This window comes from Microtus oregoni, unplaced genomic scaffold, assembly GCF_018167655.1.
Source record: "Microtus oregoni isolate MIOR12 unplaced genomic scaffold, Mior012 000077F_ref0000221, whole genome shotgun sequence".
Taxonomy (NCBI): domain Eukaryota; kingdom Metazoa; phylum Chordata; class Mammalia; order Rodentia; family Cricetidae; genus Microtus; species Microtus oregoni.
The window spans coordinates 5858531-5882501 of record NW_024544029.1 but is presented as its reverse complement, the minus strand read 5'-3'; the positions used below and the strand labels follow the sequence as shown (position 1 = coordinate 5882501).

The following is a 23971-nucleotide window of genomic DNA, read 5'->3' as shown; positions in this document are numbered from 1 at the left end:
AGATAACTTCCTGTAACGAGTATCCCCTTTATTCCTGGATGAATGGCCACGTGCTTTGTTTCTCTACACTACGTAATAGGACTGGAGGGACAAAAAGATGGGAGCATTGAGGCCAAAGCAAGGCATTCATTTCATGCATAAATGCCCAATTCTTTAGGGTTCCGATCATATGTGCCAGGGACAGGAACATCCTTTCTTCCACCACTCATAATCAGTGCTCCCAGCTGGCAGCCTGGCACTGGAGCCTTTGTTGCGGTGCCAGTGCAGTGTGATAAAGGAGTGCTCTGTGGGAGGCTGGCTCTGCATTAGAGGAGCTTGTTAGAAAAACAACCAACCGATTTCATGTTTCATAGGGACTGCCTGGCCATAATAATACGGTGGGCTTTTTCTGTGGAATCCCGAACTGAGAAAAGACATGCTTCCAGCCTTGACCTCCTACTCACTTACCCAGGCTCCACCGAGACTCCCCTCTAACCTAGTGCTGATTACTGTTACTGGCCAGTGGTAGCCTGGAGGATGGCAACACCCGCTTACTGGCTTGCCAAGCCAGGAGGTCTGCACATGAGCAGACGGTGGTGTCTGCCCTGTGGGTCAAGGTGCAGCACTGCTTTCCAGAGCGGCTTGGAAACCCAAGCTCCTCCCCTTAGTCAAACAGCCGTGGATGTCATGGAGCCTAAACTGCAAGATGTGGGTTGACATTCTCCCCTCCCCCAAAGTCATTTATGAGCATCGGAGACCACAGAGCTCCCAGAGACACAGGTACTCCTGAGCCTTAGATGGTGCTGCTCTAAGCTTGGCTTCTCTTCCCCTTTCTGGTTCTGTAAACAGCTATTTAACTTAAGGCTCCCAGTGGATTAGGCAGAAGCAGAGAAAAGAAATTGAAGGAAACATCAAGGCTCTTTGGGACAGCACACATACTGGCCACCACTTCTCTGCCCTTTCCTGAAGCCTGGAAGAACTGTGGGCCACGTGGCGGTGGAGGCCTACCTTTGACCTTTCTTGCCTTCCCTCTATAGACCTTCAAATGGGCATTATCTGAGGTGAAATGACTCATTGGAAGTCACTGGTATGAACCAAGATGACCTTGTTCTCTTTGGTTTTTTCAGGACAGGGTTTCTCTGTGTAGCCCTGGCTGTCCCGGAATTCACTCTGTAGACCAGGATGGCCACAAACTCACAGAGATCCCCTTGCCTCTGCTTCCCAAGGACTGGGATTAAAGGTGTGTGCCACCACTCCCAGCTTCTCCTGGAATAGTTTATACTTGGTCCGGGGTACCTAAGCCACAGCAGCCCCTTATCTTGTAGGTGGAATACCCCTAGAAGTGGCTTCACATTCCCTGACCCTCTCACCCAGTCACCACCAGGGGAATGAATGCTAGAGAACAAAATTGGAGCCCTGAGGATCGGGGTGGGGTGTGTTCTAGTGTGTTAGTGCCAGTGCGAGAGGTGAAGAGTCGCCTTTGAATATCCCCACATTTGTCACTAATACTAGTTCCATAGTTCCTTTTTTTTTTTTTTTTTTTTTTTTGGTTTTTCGAGACAGGGTTTCTCTGTAGCTTTGAAGCCTGTCTGGAACTACCGCTTGTGACCAACCAGGTTGGCCTCGAACTCACAAAGATCCGCCTGCCTCTGCCTCCCGAGTGCTGAGATTAAAGGCATGCGCCACCACCGCCCAGCTCCTTTTTTTCTCCCTTCTTCCTTACTTTTTCTGAGACGAGGGTCTCACTCTGTAGACCAGGTTGGACTTGAACTCACAGAGTGCATCATCATGCCCAAGTCTGCTAGTTGCGATTTATTTTAGTGCTGGGGACCAAGGAAAAAGTGGGAACTGGTTCTTGGGATTAGCCCATAGCAAGTAGGTGGGACACTAAGGCCGAGGCAAAAGGGAAGAAACTGGCCAGCACTGTCTGCTGCAGCACCGTCTGCTGCAAACCGGAGAAGAAAAGCTGGTCTGGTCTCTGCCCCACTCCTGTTCCCCACCTGTCTCTACCCTTTACTCCCCTTTTTCTGGACCAAACTCCCTATCCCTAGGCACCAGCGTCTGGGCCACCTCAGAGGCGGAGCTTGGCTGCACCCACGTGTGGTGGAGTTAAATACTCAGAGCCTACACCCATTGGGGCAGAGAAGCTAGAAGCGGCACCATGGCTGGCAAGAAAGTCTGCATTGTCGGCTCCGGGAACTGGTAAGCGATTCTCTGAAGGGCATGGGTGAAGGGCAGGCTCCTTCCAAAGGCATAGGGGCTCCCCAGAGGGAGGCTGGGTGGGCGGGAAGCAGGACGAAGGTAGGAAATGCCCTCCGGAGCCTGTTGGACTCCTGCTGCGATCTCCAGTGCTTACTGTGCACTGTGCCCAGCCCTCCCTCGCTGTGCCTGCCTGGGCGGCTGCACCTGTTCACCATAGGAAGGTGAGCAGACGGCTCTCTGCTCCTATCCCTGCCTGAAAAGCTGCTAGAGTTTGGGGTGGGGTCAGAAAGTTGTCCCACCTCCCCAACGGCAAAGACTAGAGTAGACTGGATCTCCTCTCTATTGCCAGTCGTGGGAGGCACATTTGCCACAGATGGGGGCGGGGAGGGGTGACAAGAGGCAGGTCGTAAAACATCCAACAAGCTTTTTGAGGTCCTACCTAGAAGACTCTTTCCTCCCTTCCCCCCTACTCCACTTCCCTGTGTTACCCCTCCCAACAGGGGCTCAGCCATTGCCAAGATCGTGGGCAGCAATGCAGCTCGCCTGGCACACTTTGACCCGCGGGTGACCATGTGGGTGTTTGAGGAGGACATCGGGGGCAGAAAGCTAACTGAGATCATCAACACGCAGCATGAGAATGTTAAATACCTGCCAGGGCACAAGCTGCCCCCCAACGTGGTGAGCCCCCAACTCGCTGTGAGGAAAGAGGGAGGCAAGGGAGAGTTTGAAACAGTCGACACTCAAATCTGTCTTTGAGGTGTCTCCTCCGGAGAGGAGGCCACTTTAGGTGGGCACATCAGGTGGGATGCTCTAGACCTAGAGTGCCCTCGCCTCGTGCAGCCTCCAAACTGTCCCTTTGGGCTCTTTCTGGATCTGAATGTACCTCCTCTTATAGATGCTTAGATGGAAAAGGAGGGGAGAGGGAGAAGTTGGTCTCCATGGCAACCAAAGGCTGGTTCTCAGGCTCCTAGACTTGGGTTCAGTCTCTCATGTCTGCCCTGAACCCTAATCCTGTTACTCATTCACTGGCTTTTAGATTTGAAGGCCGATCGTTGGACTTTTGGTCTCTGGTCAAATCTATATGGTTCTTTTCTTGCCTAGAAAAGGGGAGCAGAGAATAGGCACAAAGATGGGTTCTCCCTGCCAAGTTAAGGCCACTAAGAAGCAGTGGTGAAATCTTACTTGGCCTCTTCCTCCTGCCAAGCCTAGGCTGCCTTTGGCAATCTTCACTGACCCATAGCCAAGGGCTAAGAGTAGCTGTAGCCAGGAGTGCTCCCAGAGGCCTTAAGGACCCAGGAGAGCTGGAGCGAAGGAGGCATGACAGCTGGGGACAGGGAACCCAAGAAGTTCTGAGTGCCCTCCCTCCCCCAACACCACTCTTTGGCTTGAAGGCTGGCTCAGAATTGAATGGAGTCTCCCTAGGGACAAGGAGATTTCTTCTAGACTCATGAGCATCTGGTGTTCCCACAGGTGGCTATCCCAGATGTGGTCCAGGCTGCTACAGGTGCTGACATCCTGATCTTCGTGGTGCCCCATCAGTTCATTGGCAAGATCTGTGACCAGCTCAAAGGTCACTTGAAGGCCAATACAATTGGCATATCTCTTATTAAGGTACCAGGGACCCTTTACTGGGGGTGGGGGTGGAATGCAGCTAACTGTTGTGGGGTTTGGGCAGTAAGTGAAGTAAGCAGAAAAGAATAGACAGAAAGAGGCTTTGGAGAGAGTAAAGAAAGCAGTTGGGACTGGGAGTGTGGCTTAGTGGTAGAGAATTTACCTAGCATGCATGAAGTCCTGGGTTCAATCCCCAGCACAGGAAAAAGAAGGAAGGGAGGGAGGGAGGAGAAAGAGTCAGCTGCCAGGTTGCTTGAGGAAAACAACCCAGCTTTGGAGGCAGATGTGTCAGAGTTTAGCTGAGAGAGAGAAGTGAGACGGCTTGGGAGATGATGGAGCAGCTGGTTTGGAACAGTCCTTGGGCTGGAAGTGGGCTGGGGCGTCTAGAGAGTTCTTTGGGGATGTGAGAAGTACACTACTTTGGAGAGGAAGGCTGATTGAGAGTGTGGGGGGAGAGTCTGATGGGACACTGCTATCGAGTCTCCTCATAGCAAGTCTGGACTGGGTGGGGCTAGGGCAGCACCTCTGGAGAGGGACACAGATAAGCTGTGGGCTTGGGAGGGAAACCCTTAGCTGGGTATAAAAGACAGCTGGCCTGAGCCCCATCCTATGCCCAGGGGGTAGACGAGGGCCCCAAAGGGCTGAAGCTCATCTCTGAAGTGATTGGGGAACGCCTTGGCATCCCTATGAGCGTGCTGATGGGGGCCAACATTGCCAGCGAGGTGGCCGAGGAGAAGTTCTGTGAAACAACCATTGGTGAGAGCCCCTGTCCACACCTCGAAGCTCTAGCTGCTTCCCAAGCTCTTTCGCTAATCCCACTGGGCAGGGAAAGAAGAAAGCAACAGAGCTGAGGGCGGGGACGGGACATCCGGGAGGAGGGGCTGTGCCTCTTGCTTTGACTGGTGTGTGAGGGACAGTCAGGTCAGTGGTGTGCACCTATAGACCCAGCTACTCAGGAGACTGAAGCAGGAGGAGTTCTCGAGCCCAAGAGTTCCAGGCCAGCCTGGGCAACACAGCAAGAGCCCGCTTTAAAGATAAAAATAAAAAGCCTTACCCCCTCTCCATTTTAGGCTGCAAGGATGTGGCCCAGGGACAGCTCCTGAAGGAGCTGATGCAGACGCCCAACTTCCGCATCACTGTGGTACAAGAGGTAGACACAGTGGAGATTTGTGGGGCCTTAAAGGTGAGAGGGGCCGGGCGGTGGTGGCGCACGCCTTTAATCCCAGCACTCGGGAGGCAGAGGCAGGCGGATCTCTGTGAGTTCGAGACCAGCCTGGTCTACAAGAGCTAGTTCCAGGACAGGCTCCAAAAAAAACCACAGAGAAACCCTGTCTCGAAAAACCAAAAAAACAAACAAACAAACAAACAAACAAAAAACCAAAAGGAAAGAAAGGTGAGAGGGTACAGAGGCAGCTTTGGAGTGGGGAGCTGAAGGCATAATGAAGGAAGTCCATGGCAGCCTGGAATAAAGGATAACAAATATTTATTTGGTGGAAAACTCCCAATAAGGGTAGAGAGCCGCAATCTTCTCTGTGGGCGCTGGAAGCTGTGAACAAAACTCCAACCACCACCCAATAGAGTAAGCACGCCTCCATCTGTGCTTATCAGTCCACGTGTGGCACCTCATACCACGCCCTAATGGGCGGTACCCAAAAGGCTATTGGCTGAAAGCCTTCCATCTCCAGGGAGCACACGCCTTTCATCCCAGCACTTGCGAGGCTGAGACAGGCAGATCTCTGGGACTTTGAGGCCAGCCTGGTCTACATAGAGAGTTCTAGGCCAGCTCAAGTTCATGATGAGGCCTTGTCTGGCAAAATAATAATAAAGGTGAAAAGTGATTGAGGAAAACCATGTCAGTCTTTGGCTTCTACACACAGACACACAGATATATCTGCACAGACACACACACACACACACACATACAGAGAGAGAGTGAGAGGCAAAGGCATGTTTTAAACGGGGAATCAGGAGGCAGAGGACACAGTTTAAGAGGCCATGTCATACTTCACTTAGTGGTCATGTCGTGATTGATATGATAGCACCATGGAGCCTCTGGAGAGGAAACTTACTCACCCCTGCCCTTCTACTCCTCAAAGAATATAGTGGCCGTCGGGGCTGGCTTCTGTGATGGGCTCGGCTTTGGTGACAACACCAAGGCAGCAGTGATCCGGCTGGGGCTCATGGAGATGATCGCCTTTGCCAAACTCTTCTGCAGTGGCTCCGTGTCCTCGGCCACCTTCCTGGAGAGCTGTGGTGTTGCCGACCTCATCACTACCTGCTACGGAGGGCGGAACCGCAAGGTGGCAGAGGCCTTCGCTCGCACTGGAAAGGTAGGCATGCGGGTATCAAGGTATGGGTGATCAACAGGGAGGTTGAAGCAAGAGAATGATGCCCACGAGGCCAGCCTGAGCCATGTAGCCAGACCCCGACTCAAAAACAGGCAGGCAAGCAGAAATGAACATGGCCTGGAGAGCTGCCCAGCGGTAGAGGACTTGCCCACACAGCGCTGCTCGAGGCCCTGAAGGGGATCCCCGCGAGACCCCGGACCTTCCTGCTCAGACAGACCTGCTCTCACTTCCATCCACGTGTCATTTTCTTCACAGTCCATCGAGCAGCTGGAGAAAGAGATGCTGAATGGGCAGAAGCTCCAGGGGCCCCAGACAGCCCGGGAGCTACACAACATCCTTCAACACAAGGGCCTCGTGAACAAGTGAGTGTTTGCCACGGCCCCTAGGCATGGGAGCTAGAGGTTGATTGTCACTCCTCTTGGGACATCTTCTTGAACCCCACATGACCTATGTGACAGACAGAGAGGGCTTGCAGAGTCTGGGGCATCCTCGGCCAGCTCACCTTGTTGTGATCTTTACAGTAGCTGTTTGGACCCTTCTGCTCAGTCTCCACTTTCTGCGCTGTCCTCCCTGTCCCCTGCTCTAGGAGTTGGAGTTCTAGGACAGGAAAACTCACTTGACTGTCTTACCCCTTTGTCTATTCTCCGAAAGCCACCATTTCTGTCCCCCGACACCTCTCCTAGGTACTGAGGACAGGCTGTGCCTCAGAGTGCTCCTTTCCAGGGAGCACGGAGAGAATCCCAGATGAAGAGGGTATGGCGCAGGTTCAGAAGGACAGCTCGTGACTTTGAGTGTAGGAAATAGCTACCCGAGGATGACAAGAAGTAACGGGCACAGTATACTGTCATATCAAATATAAATGACTACATTGTTGCTACTTTATCATACCGGACCCATTGAACAGCCAATGGCACAGAGGTCTACAGAGTTAGACGGCTACTCAGTCTAAAACAAAAATCTCTTAAAGCCTGGAACTCAGATAAGCAAGTACAGTATGGTAAGATCAGGGCAGATAGCACCCCAAATCCTATGGTTAGGAATTCAGATTCCTGGCAGGTGGTATCTGAGAGATGGCAGCTGCCTTCTGCCTGAACTCCCAGAGGCTAGGGAAGAGGTGGCTGCGGCCTGGAGTCTGGACTGGATGGGTCTGGGTGTTTGTGGGGGACTAAGCTGAGTCTCCTTCTCACTCTAGGTTTCCCTTGTTCACGGCTGTGTACAAAGTGTGCTACGAAGGGCAGCCAGTGGGTGAATTCATTCACTGCTTGCAGAACCACCCAGAACACATGTGAGTGGAGCCAGGTCGCAGGACAGGCAGCTCCTTTGCCCCACCGGAGACAAGCTTGTGACAGCTGTCATAAGACTGAGCTCCAGCACTCTCAGCCAGCAGGGTCCTCACTGACGGACACTGAGGCTGTGGGCCTCAGCTACGCACCTGGAGATACAGGATTGCTGCAGAGCCTGCGGCCCCTTCAGGATTGGTGCTTCCTCGCTGTCTTCTGAGAAGTGTAGAATCAAGCCCCAGTGCTGCCTGCTCCGGGGGTGGGATGGGGGGAAGGGAAGGTGCAGGGCAAGGGCTGCCCTTTGCTGCCTCACACACACACACTGGGACTTTGTCCCCAGCCCATCAAGTGGCAGGAAGAAGGAGGCAAAGGCTGCCAAGGGAAGGGTCTAGACACCTGAGCTGACAGAGACCCCAGAGACCCCATGGCTGACCTCTGCTAGGCCACACGCAGCATCAATGATCTCAGTGTTTGCTAGCAAAATACAAAGATCTCCAACAACTTCCTTCTAACTTCTCCTAGCAACAATTGCATTCTCAGAAGCCTCTGCTCATTCTCCTTCCCCTCCCCAGGCTACGCTGGCACAAGAGTTGCTCCGGACTGGCATCTCTGGCCCGGGGGCTTGCCATGCTTCCCAGTGACTTCCTGGTTCCTAGAGCTTTGCCAGTGCCTCCCCACCCTGTGTGACCTTTCAAAGCTTTTCCTTGCCTGTACCAGGTCACCAGCACCCTCTTTGGGGAGCAGGAATTTAATCTGCTGACCGAGCTAGCTACACTTTTTCATAGCAGGCTCAGATCACCCAGGCTCCCCTGACCTTCTTATTTGTCCCGCCCTCTTAGTCAGTAGCTCTGGCTGGGGGAAGTGTCAGCTAGCCTTTCCTTCCCAACCCTATCTTTCTTCTCAGGGTCCTCCCCACAAGGCCACTTCACTTTGGCATCAGCACCACCTTCTTGTTTAACACAACGCAGGATCCATACTCATCTTCTTCAGCTCCTTCATCCATCCCATTTTCTTGACTCTTTGCCTTCAGCTGTCCTCAGACTACCAGGAGTGCTAGTCAGCATCTGAAGTAGCTCAAAGGTTCGGTAGGTTTCCACAGTGGCTGGTGGCTCTTGAGAGTCCAGTGCCAGCTCTTCTTGGAATGAGGTCCTCGTGAAGCCCTGACCACACACTAGGAGCTGGAAAAATCAAGGGAGGGACCACTGCAAACAACTTGCCCTGGGGTGAGGGAAAAACAGGATGGGGGATGGGAAGTGTGCTCTTCACTGGCCTTTTTCCAAGGCCCGGGCAGCCGGAGAATGTCACAGATCAGCAGCCTGGAGCCCTAGCTATAAATAGCCCCTGAGAGTCGAGAGAGGTTTCTTCCTCCAGCAGGGGTCTCTATTTCGTGTGTGGCAGCAACTGGCACACTGTGGCTCTCGCCAGCTTTATGTTAAACTAACACACTAAAGTGCCAAGCGCTTCTCTGCTCCTAGCCCTTAAGAATTCGGTCTTACCAACGAAGGTCGGGTAAGGTGAAGAGGGGGAGCCCTTTCATCCATCATGCTGGGCCGGAACCCTCCCACGCATTGACTGAATTCAGAGCTGCCTCCCAGGAGGCTGGGGTAGGATGCAGACATAGATTCCAACACCTGTGCTCTGATCAGTCAGTCAACTGTGAATCTGAGGCCTTCTGTCAGGCCACTTGTCCACCCAATAAAGTGTGGTTTTTCCAGAAACTGGAAGAGTTGGCAAGGTTTTTGCGCCCGTGCATGTGGTAGGGTGCGGGGTCATGTATCACTGCATACATGTTTTATTCAGTGTGAAAGAAAGGCCGTTCTTAGATAACAGCAGCCACTCTCGGGGGCATCAATCAGCATTAGTATCCAACTTTACCCCCTCCTTTCTCCCGTCGCCCACGCGTCCTATTCCCCTCCTCCATCCAAACTGGTACAGAGTCTTCCCCCAGCGTTTCTTAGGGGCTAGCAACGCAGCCTGCATGCGAGGAGGCTGCGCACAAGGCAGAAACACTAGCGAGTCATTCCTCGTGCTGTGGCCCCATAGTGCAGGTCCGATACGGATCACCCTGTAAAGGGCCGCTCCAAGCACTAGGGGGCGCACGGTCCGTCTCTGTAGGAGTCCGAGAGACTCTCCCTAGCTACAGTTTACGTCACAGCATCGTAAACTGAGGATTGGCTAAAAATTTTCCGGTTTTCCAAGTTTGGGGTACCAAGAAGCGATTTTGATGAAGCAGGACCACAACCCCCAGAATTCAATGAGCCTTTCGGAAAGGAAGACGAGTCTGAGCGTGCGGAGCCAGGAAGAGAGAGACGGAAACGGAAGTTTGAAGCCGGCTCCCGCCTCAGTGGGCGGGTTTTCGCAGGGTTGCGGGGGTCACGGCCAGGGCTTCGCACCAGTGACTGAGGCGCTCGGGTGGTTTCTGGCGCCCGACTCTGACTGCAAGTGGCGGACTGACGCGGCCCAGCTGCAGCATCCAGGTAGGCCGCGGACCGGGAGGCTCCGTTCGCCTGCTCTCCCCGCCTCCCTCCCAAGCTCCCTGGCTCGCGCGCTCCCCCGGTCTTCGGCCTGTGCCCTAGAGAGCGCGCGGCGCCCGCGTCCGCTGCGCTAGCCGGGTGGCCGCGACCACGACCGCAACCGCCCGGTCCCCTGACTGCCCTCCCTCTGCTAAATCTGCCCGTCTTCCTATAAATGCAGCCCAACCCAAGAGCTTCCGCTAGCTTCTCACGCAAAGCCGCGTCTCTCCGGTCTTCACCACCTGCCGATCTGACACACTATGGGGTCCCCTGCTTTCCTTTTCTGATCCGTTAGTCACAAGCCCTTTTCTGTGGACTCCAAGCGATTTTTATTTTTGTGTGTGTTTGATTCAACTGGACAGTGTTTCGGACCAAACCCAGAACTAGAGCGAAGGGGTCTATGATGAGGGGCTCTGAACTTTCCAGAAACATGAGCCGTGAGCTCTATCACGTTTGAGGGTAGAAAGTCAGAGTTTCACAACCCTTGCGATTGCACCTTTGTGGCATTTATCCTGATTATTCTTCCCGTATTTTTTTTTTCTGTAACCTGCAGTCCATTCCTACATTTCCTAACAGCTTTTGTAGGAAAAAAAAAAATGCGCATCAGATGTCCTACGAAACGTTTTACCAATCTCAAAAGTTTCTCTTATTTCCAAAGCTGACCCTTGTACCTGAGCTTCTAATTTCAGTTTTTCTGAGTTTATCCTGGATTTGCTTCTGTTTGTATCAGCCCCTCCCCCACTTTTTTGGGTAGGGTCTCATGTAGCCCATACTGGCCTGGGATTCATTAAGTAGCTAAGGCTGATCTCGAATTTAGGATCCTCCTGCCTCACATCCTGGGTGCTGGGATTTCCTCCGCTGAATTCAGTGCTGGGATTGAACCCCCGGCTTTGTGCGTGCTAGGCAAGTACTCTCCCAACTGAGCTCCATCCCATTTTATTTTTTTTTAATTTATTTTTTTATTTTTTATTTTTATTTTTATTTTTTTTTTGGTTTTTCAAGACAGGGTTTCTCTGTGGCTTTGGAGCCTGTCCTGGAACTAGCTCTGTAGACCAGGCTGGTCTCGAACTCACAGAGATCCACCTGCCTCTGCCTCCCGAGTGCTGGGATTAAAGGCGTGCGCCACCATCGCCTGGCTCCATCCCATTTTAGAACATACACAGATCCTTATCAGTGAACAAGATGGAGCCAGCATGTCAGCATGGCTAGGTGACTGGTACCCTGTGATTCCAGCACTAAGTGGGCAGAGAAAGGAGGATTGTGCGGCTAGCCAAGGCTGCAGAGCAAGACTGTCTCGAAAAAGCACAAACACCTAGAATTTTCTTGATTTCGTTACCTTCCCATTCTTGTTACCCCACCATCTAAATTCTAAGTATTTTAATTTTTATCTTTGTGGTGAGGCGGCTGTGATGCTCGTAGTAACCAGTTTTTCTCTGACCTGGAAGAATACTAGACACGTGGATCTTGCAGGATTTAAAGCCTGCTGGAGCCCAGTGTTTACCTAAGGCCTAGAGCCCCTCTCCCACTAAATTGACTTCAACCTTGGACCTAACTAGAGACAGTCTCCTGTTTATCAGGTGGTCCTAACCGACTGCCCCTGAGGGCCGGAGCCTGTGTCCTGAAAGTCCTAATAAGTCTCAGGAAACTGAAAAAGGCAGATTAATAGTGAAAAACAGAAAAAGGAGATTTATTCAGTATCACTAAACTGAGACTAGGACCCACCCTCTCCCCGCATGCTTGATTCTACCCTCGGGTCCTAACATGAGGGTAGAATCTGACTACCACAATTAAGCAGTCTGATTAAAATGTTCTAAGCTGGAGAGATGGCTCAGCAGATAAGAGCACTTGCTGCTCTTCTTGAGGACCTGGGTTTGATTCCCAGCACAGTCTGGGTGGGCTAATCGTTTTTTAAAGCACAGACAAGGAGGGCTGGGTGTTGGCTGTGATGGCATTCAGATGCACCTGCTCCCGGCCTTCTGTCTACCTCACGTGCAGCCTCTATTCACCCTCTAAGTCCAGAGCTCCACGTGGGGTCGCGGGGTCGCTGTCCCAGGCTGCATCAATGAAGTAAAGATGTAGACGATAAAGAATGGCTCTACGGAGGGAGATGAGGCCTGTCCTGGAGACCAACTCCAGTCTGTTTGTTGTAGGGGAAGACATGCCAACTGCCAAGCAGTTAGCTGACATTGGCTACAAGACCTTCTCTGCCTCCATGATGCTGCTCACTGTATACGGGGGTTACCTCTGCAGTGTCCGAGCCTACCGGTATTTCCAGCTGCGCAGTGCCCGGCGCCAGGCTGCAGAAGAACAGAAGACATCGGGAGTCCTGTAGAGTTCAGCCTTTCCTCCTGAGCAGCAGGCTTGAGGCATGCGATGGAAAGACCTCCCCTGCACACCATCCATGGCAAGAGCTAGGGCCACGATGGCTCTCAAACCTGCTGGACTAAAGTGCCGTGGTGTCTGCGGTCCTCCTGGCTTGTGCCCTTCTGACAGTTTGTGGAGGCTGTCGGATAAGTGGCAGTGTGAGGCTGAGGCTCATTACAGAGATTAAATATTTTGACATGTTTGTGTCTTAGTGTTTTTGTGTAGCCAAATAAAGTTTGGAGCTGGGTGTGATGGTGCACACCTTTAATCTTAGCATTTGGGAGGCAGAGAAAAGCGGATCTCTGTGAGTTTGAGGACAGCCGTGGCTATACAGAGAGACTCTCTCAAAAAAAAGAAAATGAAAAAAGAATGTTTGGATTGGAGGTAGAGCCTTGACTTACAGTTTTCCAACCATAGCCTGGTGGCTTAGTTGCTTCAGTTGCTTTACTGTTGTTGTTGTTTAAGAAAGGCTCTCTAGGCCGGGCGGGGGTGGCGCACGCCTTTAATCCCAGCACTCCACAAAGCCACAGAGAAACACTGTCTCGAAAAAAAAACCAAAAAAAAAAAAGAAAGAAAGAAAGGGTCTCTATGCAGCCTTGGCTGTCCTGAAACTCTATAGACCAGGCTAACTTTGAACTCACAGAGATCCTCTTGCCTCTGCCTCCCAAGTGCTGGGGTTAAAGGAGTACGCCACCAAGCCTGCCACTATCTTTTCTATTGCTGTGAAGACGGCAAGGCAACTCAGAGGAGAGTTCATTTGGGCCTTACAGTTCCAGAGGGTGAGTCCATTCGTGGTGGATCGTATGGCAGCAGGCCGACAGGCATGGCAACATGGGGTCCACAGGCACAAGGCAGAGAGCTACCCCAGTGACGCCACACCTCCTAATCCTTTCCAAATAGTTCACCAGTTGGGGGATCAAGGACTCAAATATACCTGTCTGTAAGGGCCATTCTCATTCAAATCACTACACTTGGGTTGCTGGAACTCAATTGTCATCATCCATGGATTGAGAGACTCAGTTTTATCAGCATTATAGGGCTGTAGCATCTCAGAAAAAAGCTGTTCCAGAATTTGTTGATTTGCTTAACTCTGGTTTTTTGAGACAGGGTTTCTCTGTGCAACAGTCCTAGCTGTCCTGAAACTAGCTCTGTAGACCAGGGTGGCCTAGAACTCAGAGAGATCTGCCTGCCTTTGCCTCCCAAGTGCTGTGATTAAAGGTGTGCGCCACCACTGCGTGGCTTATTTGCTTACCTTTGGTGAAGGGCCTTGTGCATACTGTAAGTAAACATGCATGCTACCTCTGAGACATAACTCCAGTCTCTACTAGCATTATGCAGACCCCTTGAAAAAAAGCATTCTCGGCAAGTGAGCAATTACTACGTCTAAGGAATGGGGCCATTTGTCTGGACCAGGGAAGGCAGGCCCTTATCGCGTAGGACTAATGCAGCAATATGGAAGAGTGCTAGATTATAAAGGAAGGGTTGTTGACTAGCATATGGTAAAGCAGATCACATGATAAAGCCAACATGGAAGAGTAGATCTTGAACCCTGCTACATAGTGCCTCCTCAGTCTGTGTATAGCTCTTGCAGAGATGGAAAGAGGATTTGAAAGAAGAGTGTACTCAAGGGAGGTGAGATAGCTTAATGGGAGCCTTCAGCCAAGCCTGATGACCTGAATTTGATCCTGGAGACCCGCATGGTGGGTGTGAGAACTGACCTCACAAGTCTTCTGGTCACATATGCACCATGGCATGTGTGCCCACCCCTCACCACACGTGCACCATGGCATGTGTGCCCACCCCTCACCACACGTGCACCATGGCATGTGTGCCCACCCCTCACCACACGTGCACCATGGCATGTGTGCCCACCCACCACACGTGCACCATGGCATGTGCGCCCACCTCTACCACACGTGCACCATGGCATGTGTGCCCCCCTCACAACATGTACACCATAGCATGTGCGCCCATCTCCACCACACGTGCACCATGGCATGTGTGCCCCCCTCACCACATGTACACCATGGCATGTGTGCCCACCTCCTCACCACACGTGCACCATGGCATGTGTGCCCACCTCCACCACACGTGCACCACGGCATGTGTGCCCACCTCCACCACACGTGCACCATGGCATGTGTGCCCACCCACCACACGTGCACCATGGCATGTGTGCCCACCTCCACCACACGTGCACCATGGCATGTGTGCCCACCCACCACATGTGCACCATGGCATGTGTGCCCACCTCCACCACACGTGCACCATGGCATGTGTGCCCACCTCCACCACACGTGCACCATGGCATGTGTGCCCACCTCCACCACACGTGCACCATGGCATGTGTGCCCACCTCCACCACGTGTGCACCATGGCATGTGTGCCCACCTCCACCACACGTGCACCATGGCATGTGTGCCCCCCTCACCACACGTGCACCATGGCATGTGTGACCACGCCCACCACACATGCACCATGGCATGTGTGCCCACGCCCACCACACGTGCACCATGGCATCTGTGCCCACCTCCACCACATGTGCACCATGGCATGTGTGCCCATCCACCACACGTGCACCATGGCATGTGTGCCCACGCCCACCACACGTGCACCATGGCATCTGTGCCCACCTCCACCACATGTGCACCATGGCATGTGCGCCCACCCACCACATGTGCACCATGGCATGTGTGCCCACCTTCACCACGTGTGCACCATGGCATGTGTGCCCACGCCCACCACGTGTGCACCATGGCATGTGTGCCCACCCACCACATGTGCACCATGGCATGTGTGCCCACCTCCACCACGTGTGCACCATGGCATGTGTGCCCACCTCCACCACGTGTGCACCATGGCATGTGTGCCCACCTCCACCACACGTGCACCATGGCATGTGTGCCCTCATCCCCCACCAAATAAAATATCAAAAGGTGCATTCAAGAAAAGCCTCACCAAAAGGAGAGATTCCTGCCCCCATTCCTTTTAGAACTTGCTTGCCATGAACCATATGTTTACTTTTTGTTACTTAGTTTTTGAAGCAGGGTCTCACTTAGCTGTGTGGGCCCAGCTGACCTTTCTGCCTCTGCTCCTCAGGTGTGAGATTACACCCTGCATCTCCGTACCTGCCATATATTTTATAAGCTTCTACATTACAAAAACATACTATATGATATTTATGTCTTTTTTTTCTTTTTTTAGTTATAAACTGATGGGCCATTAGCTCAGGCTTCTTTTTTTTTTTTTTAAATAAGGCCTTGCTTTGTATTTAAACACTGAATAGCAGTACTGGTACAGAATATGCTCACAACTGGGGGGCGAACACTATGGGCCTCCCCGACAGATGTCATTACTGTAAACACCAGAAGGACCTCCATCTCCGACATAATCAGAACTGGATAAAGAACAATGGGCGTGTTTCAGTGACGAGCTTGCCAAGTACTTGCCAGCTACTGAGCAAATGGTTGGCATGAATAGTCATGCCCTTGATGTGCACATAATTACGAGGTCTGTATGTCTTCTCATTCACTGGTAACTTCTCCAGTTCATCCAGAGTCTCCCGACCATCTATGACCTTTCCAAACACTGTGTGCCTCATGTCTAGATGCAGCTGCTTGCCGTAGGTGATGAAGAACTGAGATCCGTTGGTATTTGGGCCATTATTAGCCATAGATACAACACCTCTAACATTGTGCTTCAGATACTCACTGTACTCGTCCTCAAACTTCCTGCCCCAGATACTGCTGCCTCCCCATCCAGTGCCTGTTGGGTCTCCTGTCTGAACCATGAAACCCTTGATGTTCCTATGAAATACACAGCCGTTGTAGTAATTATTGGCACAAAGAGCCAAGAAATTCTCACACATCTTAGGTGTCCTCTCACAGAAGACTTCTATTTTGATATCTCCCACATCTGTATGCAACGTCACAGACATCCTCTTGATGGCTCCAGGAAGACTTGCACAGAAAACCTGAAGATGAGTTCCCAGTCCTGACAATGTATTTAAAAGCGCTTTTCCCATAGTAGCAGACACTAGTACTAGTATGCATTCTCCAATTAAGTCCCTCTCCAGCCCAAGAGTTCACCACGACCATTTATGGAAGAAAGTCATTGGTTAAGTAATAAAGAAACTGCTTGGCCCCATAGGTTAAAACATAGGTGGGAGGAGTAAACAGAACAGAATGCTGGGAGGAAGAGGAAGTGAGCTCAGAGACGCCATCCTCCCCTCTCCTGGGCAGACACAGACGCAATGAACTCCAACCCAGGATGGTCGTAGGCTAGAATCTTCCCGGTAAGCGCACCTTGGGGTGCTACACACAGATGATTAGAAATGGGCTAAATTAATATGTGAGAATTAGCCTAGAAGAGGCTAGATAGAAATGGGCCAAGCAGTGTTTAAATGAATACAGTTTGTGTGTTGTTATTTCGGGCATAAGCTAGCAGGAGGCCGGGGTGCTGGGGACGCAGCCCCGCTGCTCTTATTACTACAGACCATCCTAGGAAATAAAACATGGGTGCAACAGGCAGCGAGTGCACAAATCAAAGGAGAAACGCTGTTACCTCACACTCGCCCACTTCGCTCAGAGCTGCCTCTGCAGAAACAGAAAAGCCTGGGATTAAAGGTGTGTGCCACCACGCCTTGAATCCAGAGGTCTGCTTGCCTCTGCCTCCTAAGTGCTAGGATTAAAGGTGTGTGCCACCACACCCAACTACTCTCTTTTTTATTTTTAAGGACTTTAACCTTTAGCTTGCATATATTTTTAACACACTGAAAACCATTTAGAAGTTTTCTTCGTCTTTGAATCTCTCTTTATTGTATACTCTTTTTTTAAAAAAAAATTATTATGTATACAATGTTCTGTCTGTGTGTGTATGCCTGCAGGCCAGAAAAGGGCACCAGACCTCATTACAGATGGTTGTGAGCCACCACGTCGTTGCTGGGAATTGAACTCAGGACCTTTGGAAGAGCAGGCAATGCTCTTAACCACTGAGCCATCTCTCCAGCCCCTATTGTATACTCTTTTTCTGACCACATGAGTCTTTAATTTGCTAGGCAATATGACTAGGATTAAAGCTGTGGCTTTGATGGCTGGATCCAGCCCATTCTTTAGCTTTCTGAGATTCCAGCCTTATGGCAGAGGTATTGGCTGTAGCTGTATAAATTGCCACAGCTTTATGGTATTTCAAGGTCCCTGCCAACAAGCAAGCTTCAGCAGTTTGCTCACAAACCACACTCAAATGTTCTGTAGCTGGACCTCCTCTCTGAAAGAGTCAGAGTTTGCGCTGGCAGGATGGCCCAGAAAGCCGGCATTTTAAAACAATGCAGCTTTTTTCCTGCTACAGCTGAAAACGAAAAGGCATGTGGTCAGCTTTTCATCAACACCATTTAAGTGTTTTGTGGCAGGACCTCTTAAAAGAGCTGCAAGGTTTTACATCTAAAGCTGAATCAGGAAGCTTCTCTTAAATGAGAGCGCTTGCCTCTAGCAAGCAGAGCCCATCTGAAAAAAAATGCTGCTATTAATAAGTCATGCTTAACTCTATTCTTTTCTGTCTAGAATTACTTCCCAAGTTCTCTCAGGCTTTATGTAGATACAGTTGTCCATGTGGGAGCCATTTGTTGACTGAGTTTTCTATCCTGCCTTGTTCCTGCAATTGCTAAGTCCCAAAGAAATCACATAGAGGTCTACATTAGTTATAAACTGACTGGCCCATTAGCTCAGGCTTCTTATTAACTCTTATAACTTATATTAGCCCATCATTCTTGTCTATGTTAGCCTCATGGCTGGGTACCTTATTAAGTGAGGCAGTTACATCTTGCTTCTTCTGTGACTGGGTCAGGACTGCAGTATTTATGTCTTAATAAATAAAGCTTGCCTGAAGATCAGAGGGTAAAACTAAGCCACAGAGGCCAGGCAGTGGTGTCACACACCTTTAATCCCAGGATTTGGGAGACAGAGGCAGATGGATCTCTTGATTAAGGCCACCCAGGGTACACAAGATCAATGCAGAAACAGATCCAGGTGGTGGTGGCTCACAACTTTATCTCAGTACGAAGGAGTCACATGCCTTTAATCCCAGCACTAAAGGGGAATATGAAACGGGAGGAGACAGGCTCAGGATTCAGTATGCAGCCTTGCCCAGCCTTGATAGAGGTTAAGACTTCTCCACGGCTTAGCAGTTTTGCTTTTCTGATCTTCATCTTGATCCCCAATATCTGTCTCTGTTTTTTTTTTTTATTTGTGCTACAGCACACCCCAACAATCCAAAGAAAGAGTTCTTTCTCTAGCAGAGGACCCAGGTTCAGTTCCCAGCACCTGTGTCAATAATGAACCATCTGTAGTCCAGTTATAAAGGATCTGACTTCCTCTTCTGACTATCATGGGCACTGCAAGCACATGGTGCAAATATACATGCAGGCCAAAGACACACACATAAAAATAAATCTTTAGCCGGGCAGTGGTGGCACACACCTTTAATCCCAGCACTTGGGAGGCATCAGCAGGTGGAACTCTATGAGTTCAAGGCCAGTCTGGTCTACAGAGTGAGTTCCAGGACAGCCAGGGCTACATAGAGAAACCCTGTCTCAAGACACCCCACCATACATCTTTAAAAAAATTTTAATTAGTTGGGTGGTAGTGGCATATACCTTTAATCCCAGCACTCAATAGGGAAAGGCAGGCAGATCAATCACCCACTCTGCAGAGCAAGTTCCAGTACAACCAGAGCAAAATAAAATAAAATAAAAAATAAAAAAGTACAACTTTCTAAAGGTTTCGTTTTATTTGATGTTTATATGTGCAATGCCCAACCCATCAGGAAGAAGCAGGAAAAACCAGTTAGAGAGCAAACATATTAGGATCAAGGTACAAGTTTGTACAGAGAACAGATGTATTAGGATGTCCTGGACCAACGTATAAACTTGTGCATATCTAAATAGTGACACTTGCCAGGCATGGTGGCACCTGATTTTAATTCCAGTACTGAAGGAGGCAGAGATAGGGGGATCTCTGAGAGTTCCAGGCCAGCCTGGCTACACAGTGAGACTGCCTCAAAAGAAATAAGAAGTGACCATATGCAGTCCTAACAATAAAGATCACGTGTGTTGACCAGGGTGAAGTAGGGCTGTCTACCAGAGGAAGCAAACAGTAAGTCATATTCATGGTTTAAACACCAGCTTCCTGCTGTCTTCAGAATGGTCATCTCAAGGAGTAAAAGATTAGTAGGATTTTAAATACACATTTTCTTTAACATACAGAGTGACTAGGATGTGTTTATATTTCAGAGTGAAAGAAATGTCATCACAATACAGAAAAGACTAAATAATTTGTATATAATGTAGAAAAGCTGACCTGTATCGAAGACGTCTAAATTCTAAGCTTATCAAAATATGTCAAGGGACAGCAAGATGGCTCAGTGGGTAAAAGTGCTTGCTGCCATCAGGCCTGACATGAGCTCCAAGGACTCGCATGGTGAAAAGCGGGTACTAATACCCACAGTTATCCTCTGACTGCTACATGTGTGCTGTGACATGCACACACATACGATTTTTTTTTAAAGCAGTATCTCAGCCAGGAAGTAGTGGTGCACCGCTTTAATTCCAACACTTGGGAGGCAGAGGCAAGCGGCTCTATGTGAGTTTGAGGCCAGCTTGGTCTATGTAGAAAGTTTTAGGACCAGCCAGGGCTACACAGAAATCCTGTCTCAAAAATAAACAAACTAACAAACAAAACTTAAAAAAAAAAAAGAGAGAAAAATAAGGGACTGGAAAGGATGAATCAGTGGTTAGGAACATTGGGTTGCTTTTCCAGAGGATTGGGGTTTGAGTCCCAGCGCCCACAACCATCTGTAACTCCAGTTCCAGGGGATCTGATGGCCTCTGCTGGCCTCCACCAGCACCAGGCAAGCACACAGTACATAGACATACATGCAAGCAAAACACCCATACACATAAATAAAATATTTACAAAATACATTTAAAGAGAATGTGAAGGTGGATGTGGATGGATAAACTGGGGAGTGTCCGGATTGTTGGGAAGGGGCTCACAGAGCTCTTAAAGACGCCGTATCCAAACAGCCGTCAAATATGTTCTGACAGTAAGGTAAAACAAAGTGAGGACCAACATGAGGTTTTTTTTTTTTTTTTTTAAATATTTATTATGTATACAATATTCTGTCTGTGTGTATGCCTGCTGGCCAGAAGAGGGCACCAGACCTCATTACAGATGGTTGTGAGCCACCATGTGGTTGCTGGGAATTGAACTCAGGACCTTTGGAAGAGCAGGCACTGCTCTTAACCTCTGAGCCATGTCTCCAGCCCCCAACATGAGGTTTTTAAAATGTTTTACCACACTTATTTATCCGTGTGGAAGTCAGAATACTCAAGAAGTTGAGGCCAGCCTAGACTATATAGTTCGATGAGAGCCAGGGCCACAGAGTGAGACCTTATCTCTGAAGACTTAGTAAACAAATACTTTTCATTTATTTGTTTATAGTGTATATGTATATGTTTGCATTAGTTTATGTGTACCATGTGCATGCAGGACCTTACAGAGGCCAGAGGAGGGCATAGGATCCCCTGGGGTTAGAGATACAGAGGCTTGTGAACTGCCTTGTGGGTGCTGAGAACCAAACCCGGGTCCTCTGCAAGAGCAGTAATTGGTCTTAACCACTTAGCCATCTCTCCAGCACCCTAAATTAAATTTAAAATAATGAAAAACAAAACAGGACTAGAACTTTGCTGGGCAGAAAAGGAGTTATGCTTGGAGTGATGTGGGAGTGTATGAGAGAAACACGTGCTGGCGTAAGGCAGACTAAAATATCGTGAGTCCAGCATCCAGAGACAGATGGGCTTCCAAGAAAGAGACATAAAAGACAGAACTGGAAACCAAAAATAATACAGTATGACTTCACACAGCTCCCAGGGGAGGTGAAGCAAAGTAACTTAAGGGCTTTGGTTAAGTTCAATAGACAACGGGGCTGGAGAGATGGCTCAGTGATTAAGAGAGCTGGCTGCTCTTCCAGAGAATCTGAGTTCAGTTCCTGGCACCCACATAACAGCTGTCTGTAACTCCAGTTCCAGGGGACCTACTGCCCTTTTCTGGCCTCTCTGGGTATCAGGCACACATGCACAAAGACATACATACAGGCAAAACACTCATACACATACAATAAAAGTAAATAAACCCAGTCAGGCATGGCGGCACTCGAGAAGCAGAGAGGAAAGCTGAGCTTTGTGTTCCAGGACAGCCAGAACTACACAGAGAAAACCTGCCTCCAAAAACAAACAAACAAACAAAAAAAGTTAATCTTAAAAAAGGAAATATAATCAACAAGACTAGCTACATGAGCCGGGCGGTGGTGGCGCACGCCTTTAATCCCAGCACTCGGGAGGCAGAGGCAGACGGATCTCTGGGAGTTCGAGGCCAGCCTGATCTACAAGAGCTAGTTTTAGGACAGGCTCCTAAGCTACAGAGAAACCCTGTCTCGAAAAACCACACACACACACATACCACACCACACACACACACAAGACTAGCTACATGGAGGGAGCTGATTACAGAGCTCTGCCAGTTAAAACAGTCCTGAGGAAAAAGATTAAAAACAGTTCACTCATTCAGCAAAGAAAAAGCAAGGATGTTTGTGTACTGGGGCTGTGGAACCAGAGGCTGGAAAATTCTAAACCCTGTCCCTCCCCACTTCATGTGAATTTGAAAGCTCACATGTGTTTCCTGTGTAGTCTAGGAAACACCCGCTTGCCCTCTCCTGCAGACAAGTTGTACTCTCAGGGCTGGAGAGATGGCTCAGCAGGTAAGAACACTGGCTTCTCTTCCAGAGGACCAGCATTTGATTCCCAGCACCCACGTGGTGGCTCACAACTGTCTGTAACTGCAATTCCAGGGGATCCAGCACTTTCTTCTGGTATCAGACATACATGCAGGCAAAATGTCATACACTGTGCTCACACATACACACACGAAACTAATTTCAGATTACCCTCTGGGATTTCTCTGGAGAAACCTGCCTGATACTACACAAAACACTGAATCTTAACCACCACTAAATTCCAAATGGCTCAGAAGGTGCAGGTGCTGGCTGCTTGAGCCTGGGGACCTGAGTTCAATCCCCAGGGCCACACAAAAACGGAAGGTGAGGACCGACTCCACAAAGTTGTCTTTTGACATCTGCATAGCATGCATACGAGTATGTATATACAAACCTAGTAATGATAAAGCAAACACTGGTGCCCAGAATATAGAAAACACTCTCTACTGAGTAAAATTAATAACTCCCCAGGCTGGTGAGGTGGCTCAACAGGAAAAACACTCGCGGTGCAAGCCTGATGACTTGAATTCGATCCTCATACCCATGGTAGAAGGAACTGGCTCCTACAGGTTGTCCTCTGACTTCTACACAAAAACATGGCTCACTTGCATACCCATTAATAAACAGTTTTAAAAATTAATCCAATAAAAGGGGAAGGGGTGGAGTCAGGGAGCAAAGGCAATTCTAATAGGCTCCTGTCTCAGTCCATTACATTTGGCTCTGCTGTTGGAGTACAGCAGAGATTCTCTTATCGCAGTGGCTGGGAAGCAAAGATGAAGGGGATAGGGATTCAATAGACCTTTCAATGGCACAGCTTCAGTTCAGGGCCTGCTCTCATCACACACCCAGCACAGATTAAAAATACAGCTAAAAAATACAAATGGTATGTGTCAGTTCTAGACAGTCTTACCGTGATCCTAGATGGCCAGGCCTCGAATTCACAGAATGTTGGGATTAAAGGCATGCACCAGCACCGCCTGGCTTCTCAGCTTCAGAAGCACTGCCAGCCTTCCTGATTAGCTCTGAAAGAATGACTGCTCAGAAACTCCTTTTCCCCGACCCTCAGTATTTGAAAACCAGCATCTTATATGTTTAGTGCCACTGCCTCTACCTTAGTGAGTTACAATGCCTATTTCTTTGTGTGTGTGTGTGTGGGGGGGGAGGACCTGATGACATCTTGCAGTTCGTTCTCTCCTACCATGTGGGGCCCAGGGATCAAACTCATGTCATGAGGCTTTTATCCACTGAGTTGTCTTCTCAGCCCAGAATATTCCTTTCCATTTCCTTTAAAAATAAATAAATAAGCCAGGTGGTGGTGGCACACACCTTTAATCCCAGCACTCAGGAGGCAGGGGCAGACAGATCTCTGTGAGTTCGAGGCCAGCCTGGTCTACAAGAGGACAGGCTCCAAAGCTACAAGAGAAACCCTGTCTCGAAAAACAAAAACAAACAAGAAAAGCTAGTGTCTCATTGTCTAGCTTCAGCTGGCCTCAAACTCACGTAAGTCTGCTTGCCTCTGTGTCCAGTGCTGGAACTGAAAGTATGTCCCATAGGTGAAGCACTGTTTTATTATTTTTATTTATTTTTTTTGGTTTTTCGAGACAGGGTTTCTCTGTGGCTTTGGAGCCTGTCCTGGAACTAGCTCTGTAGACCAGGCTGGTCTCGAACTCATAGAGATCCGCCTGCCTCTGCCTCCCGAGTGCTGGGATTAAAGGCGTGTGCCACCATCGCCCGGCTTTTATTATTATTTTTTTTTCAAATACTTAACACACTCTTTTTTTAAAAATTTATTTATTATGTATACAATATTCTGTCTGTCTGTATGCCTGAAGGCCAGAAGAGGGCACCA

The 23971-nt window shown here is 49.6% G+C and overlaps 3 protein-coding genes across 4 annotated transcripts; 2 read left to right on the top strand and 1 right to left on the bottom strand.

Annotated features, from left to right (window-relative positions):
- The first annotated feature begins 2032 nt into the window (after positions 1–2032).
- Positions 2033–9138, top strand: Gpd1 (glycerol-3-phosphate dehydrogenase 1). The gene is made up of 8 exons (XM_041642725.1): positions 2033–2181; positions 2682–2859; positions 3652–3792; positions 4410–4548; positions 4863–4975; positions 5889–6122; positions 6396–6502; positions 7333–9138. The coding sequence occupies exons 1-8, from the start codon at positions 2141–2143 to the stop codon at positions 7427–7429; spliced, it is 1050 nt and encodes a 349-aa protein (XP_041498659.1). The 5' UTR covers positions 2033–2140; the 3' UTR covers positions 7430–9138.
- A 497-nt stretch (positions 9139–9635) lies between these two features.
- On the top strand, positions 9636–12499 carry LOC121441476 (cytochrome c oxidase assembly protein COX14). 2 transcript variants are annotated; one of them, XM_041642690.1, is made up of 2 exons: positions 9636–9897; positions 12184–12499. In XM_041642690.1, the coding sequence occupies exons 1-2, from the start codon at positions 9645–9647 to the stop codon at positions 12378–12380; spliced, it is 450 nt and encodes a 149-aa protein (XP_041498624.1). In that variant the 5' UTR covers positions 9636–9644; the 3' UTR covers positions 12381–12499. The 2 variants fall into 2 exon arrangements, with proteins under 2 accessions (XP_041498624.1, XP_041498625.1); XM_041642691.1 differs by having other exon boundaries at positions 9742–9897; positions 12084–12499.
- Positions 12500–15688: 3189 nt separating this feature from the next.
- On the bottom strand, positions 15689–16234 carry LOC121441411 (peptidyl-prolyl cis-trans isomerase-like 3). Its single transcript, XM_041642540.1, has one exon. It carries the CDS (start codon positions 16232–16234, stop codon positions 15689–15691), a length of 546 nt encoding a protein of 181 aa, XP_041498474.1.
- Between the last annotated feature and the right edge of the window lie 7737 nt (positions 16235–23971).

Bases quoted from the DNA above. Each gene is read 5' to 3' on its own strand.
- LOC121441476 (XM_041642690.1), top strand. From the start codon at position 9,645: ATGAAGCAGGACCACAACCCCCAGAATTCAATGAGCCTTTCGGAAAGG. The intron at 9,898-12,183 runs GTAGGCCGCGGA...TTACCTCTGCAG, and splicing joins GGCCCAGCTGCAGCATCCAG to TGTCCGAGCCTACCGGTATT.
- LOC121441411 (XM_041642540.1), bottom strand. From the start codon at position 16,234: ATGTCTGTGACGTTGCATACAGATGTGGGAGATATCAAAATAGAAGTC.
- Gpd1 (XM_041642725.1), top strand. From the start codon at position 2,141: ATGGCTGGCAAGAAAGTCTGCATTGTCGGCTCCGGGAACTG. The intron at 2,182-2,681 runs GTAAGCGATTCT...CCCTCCCAACAG, and splicing joins ATTGTCGGCTCCGGGAACTG to GGGCTCAGCCATTGCCAAGA. The intron at 6,123-6,395 runs GTAGGCATGCGG...TTTTCTTCACAG, and splicing joins CCTTCGCTCGCACTGGAAAG to TCCATCGAGCAGCTGGAGAA.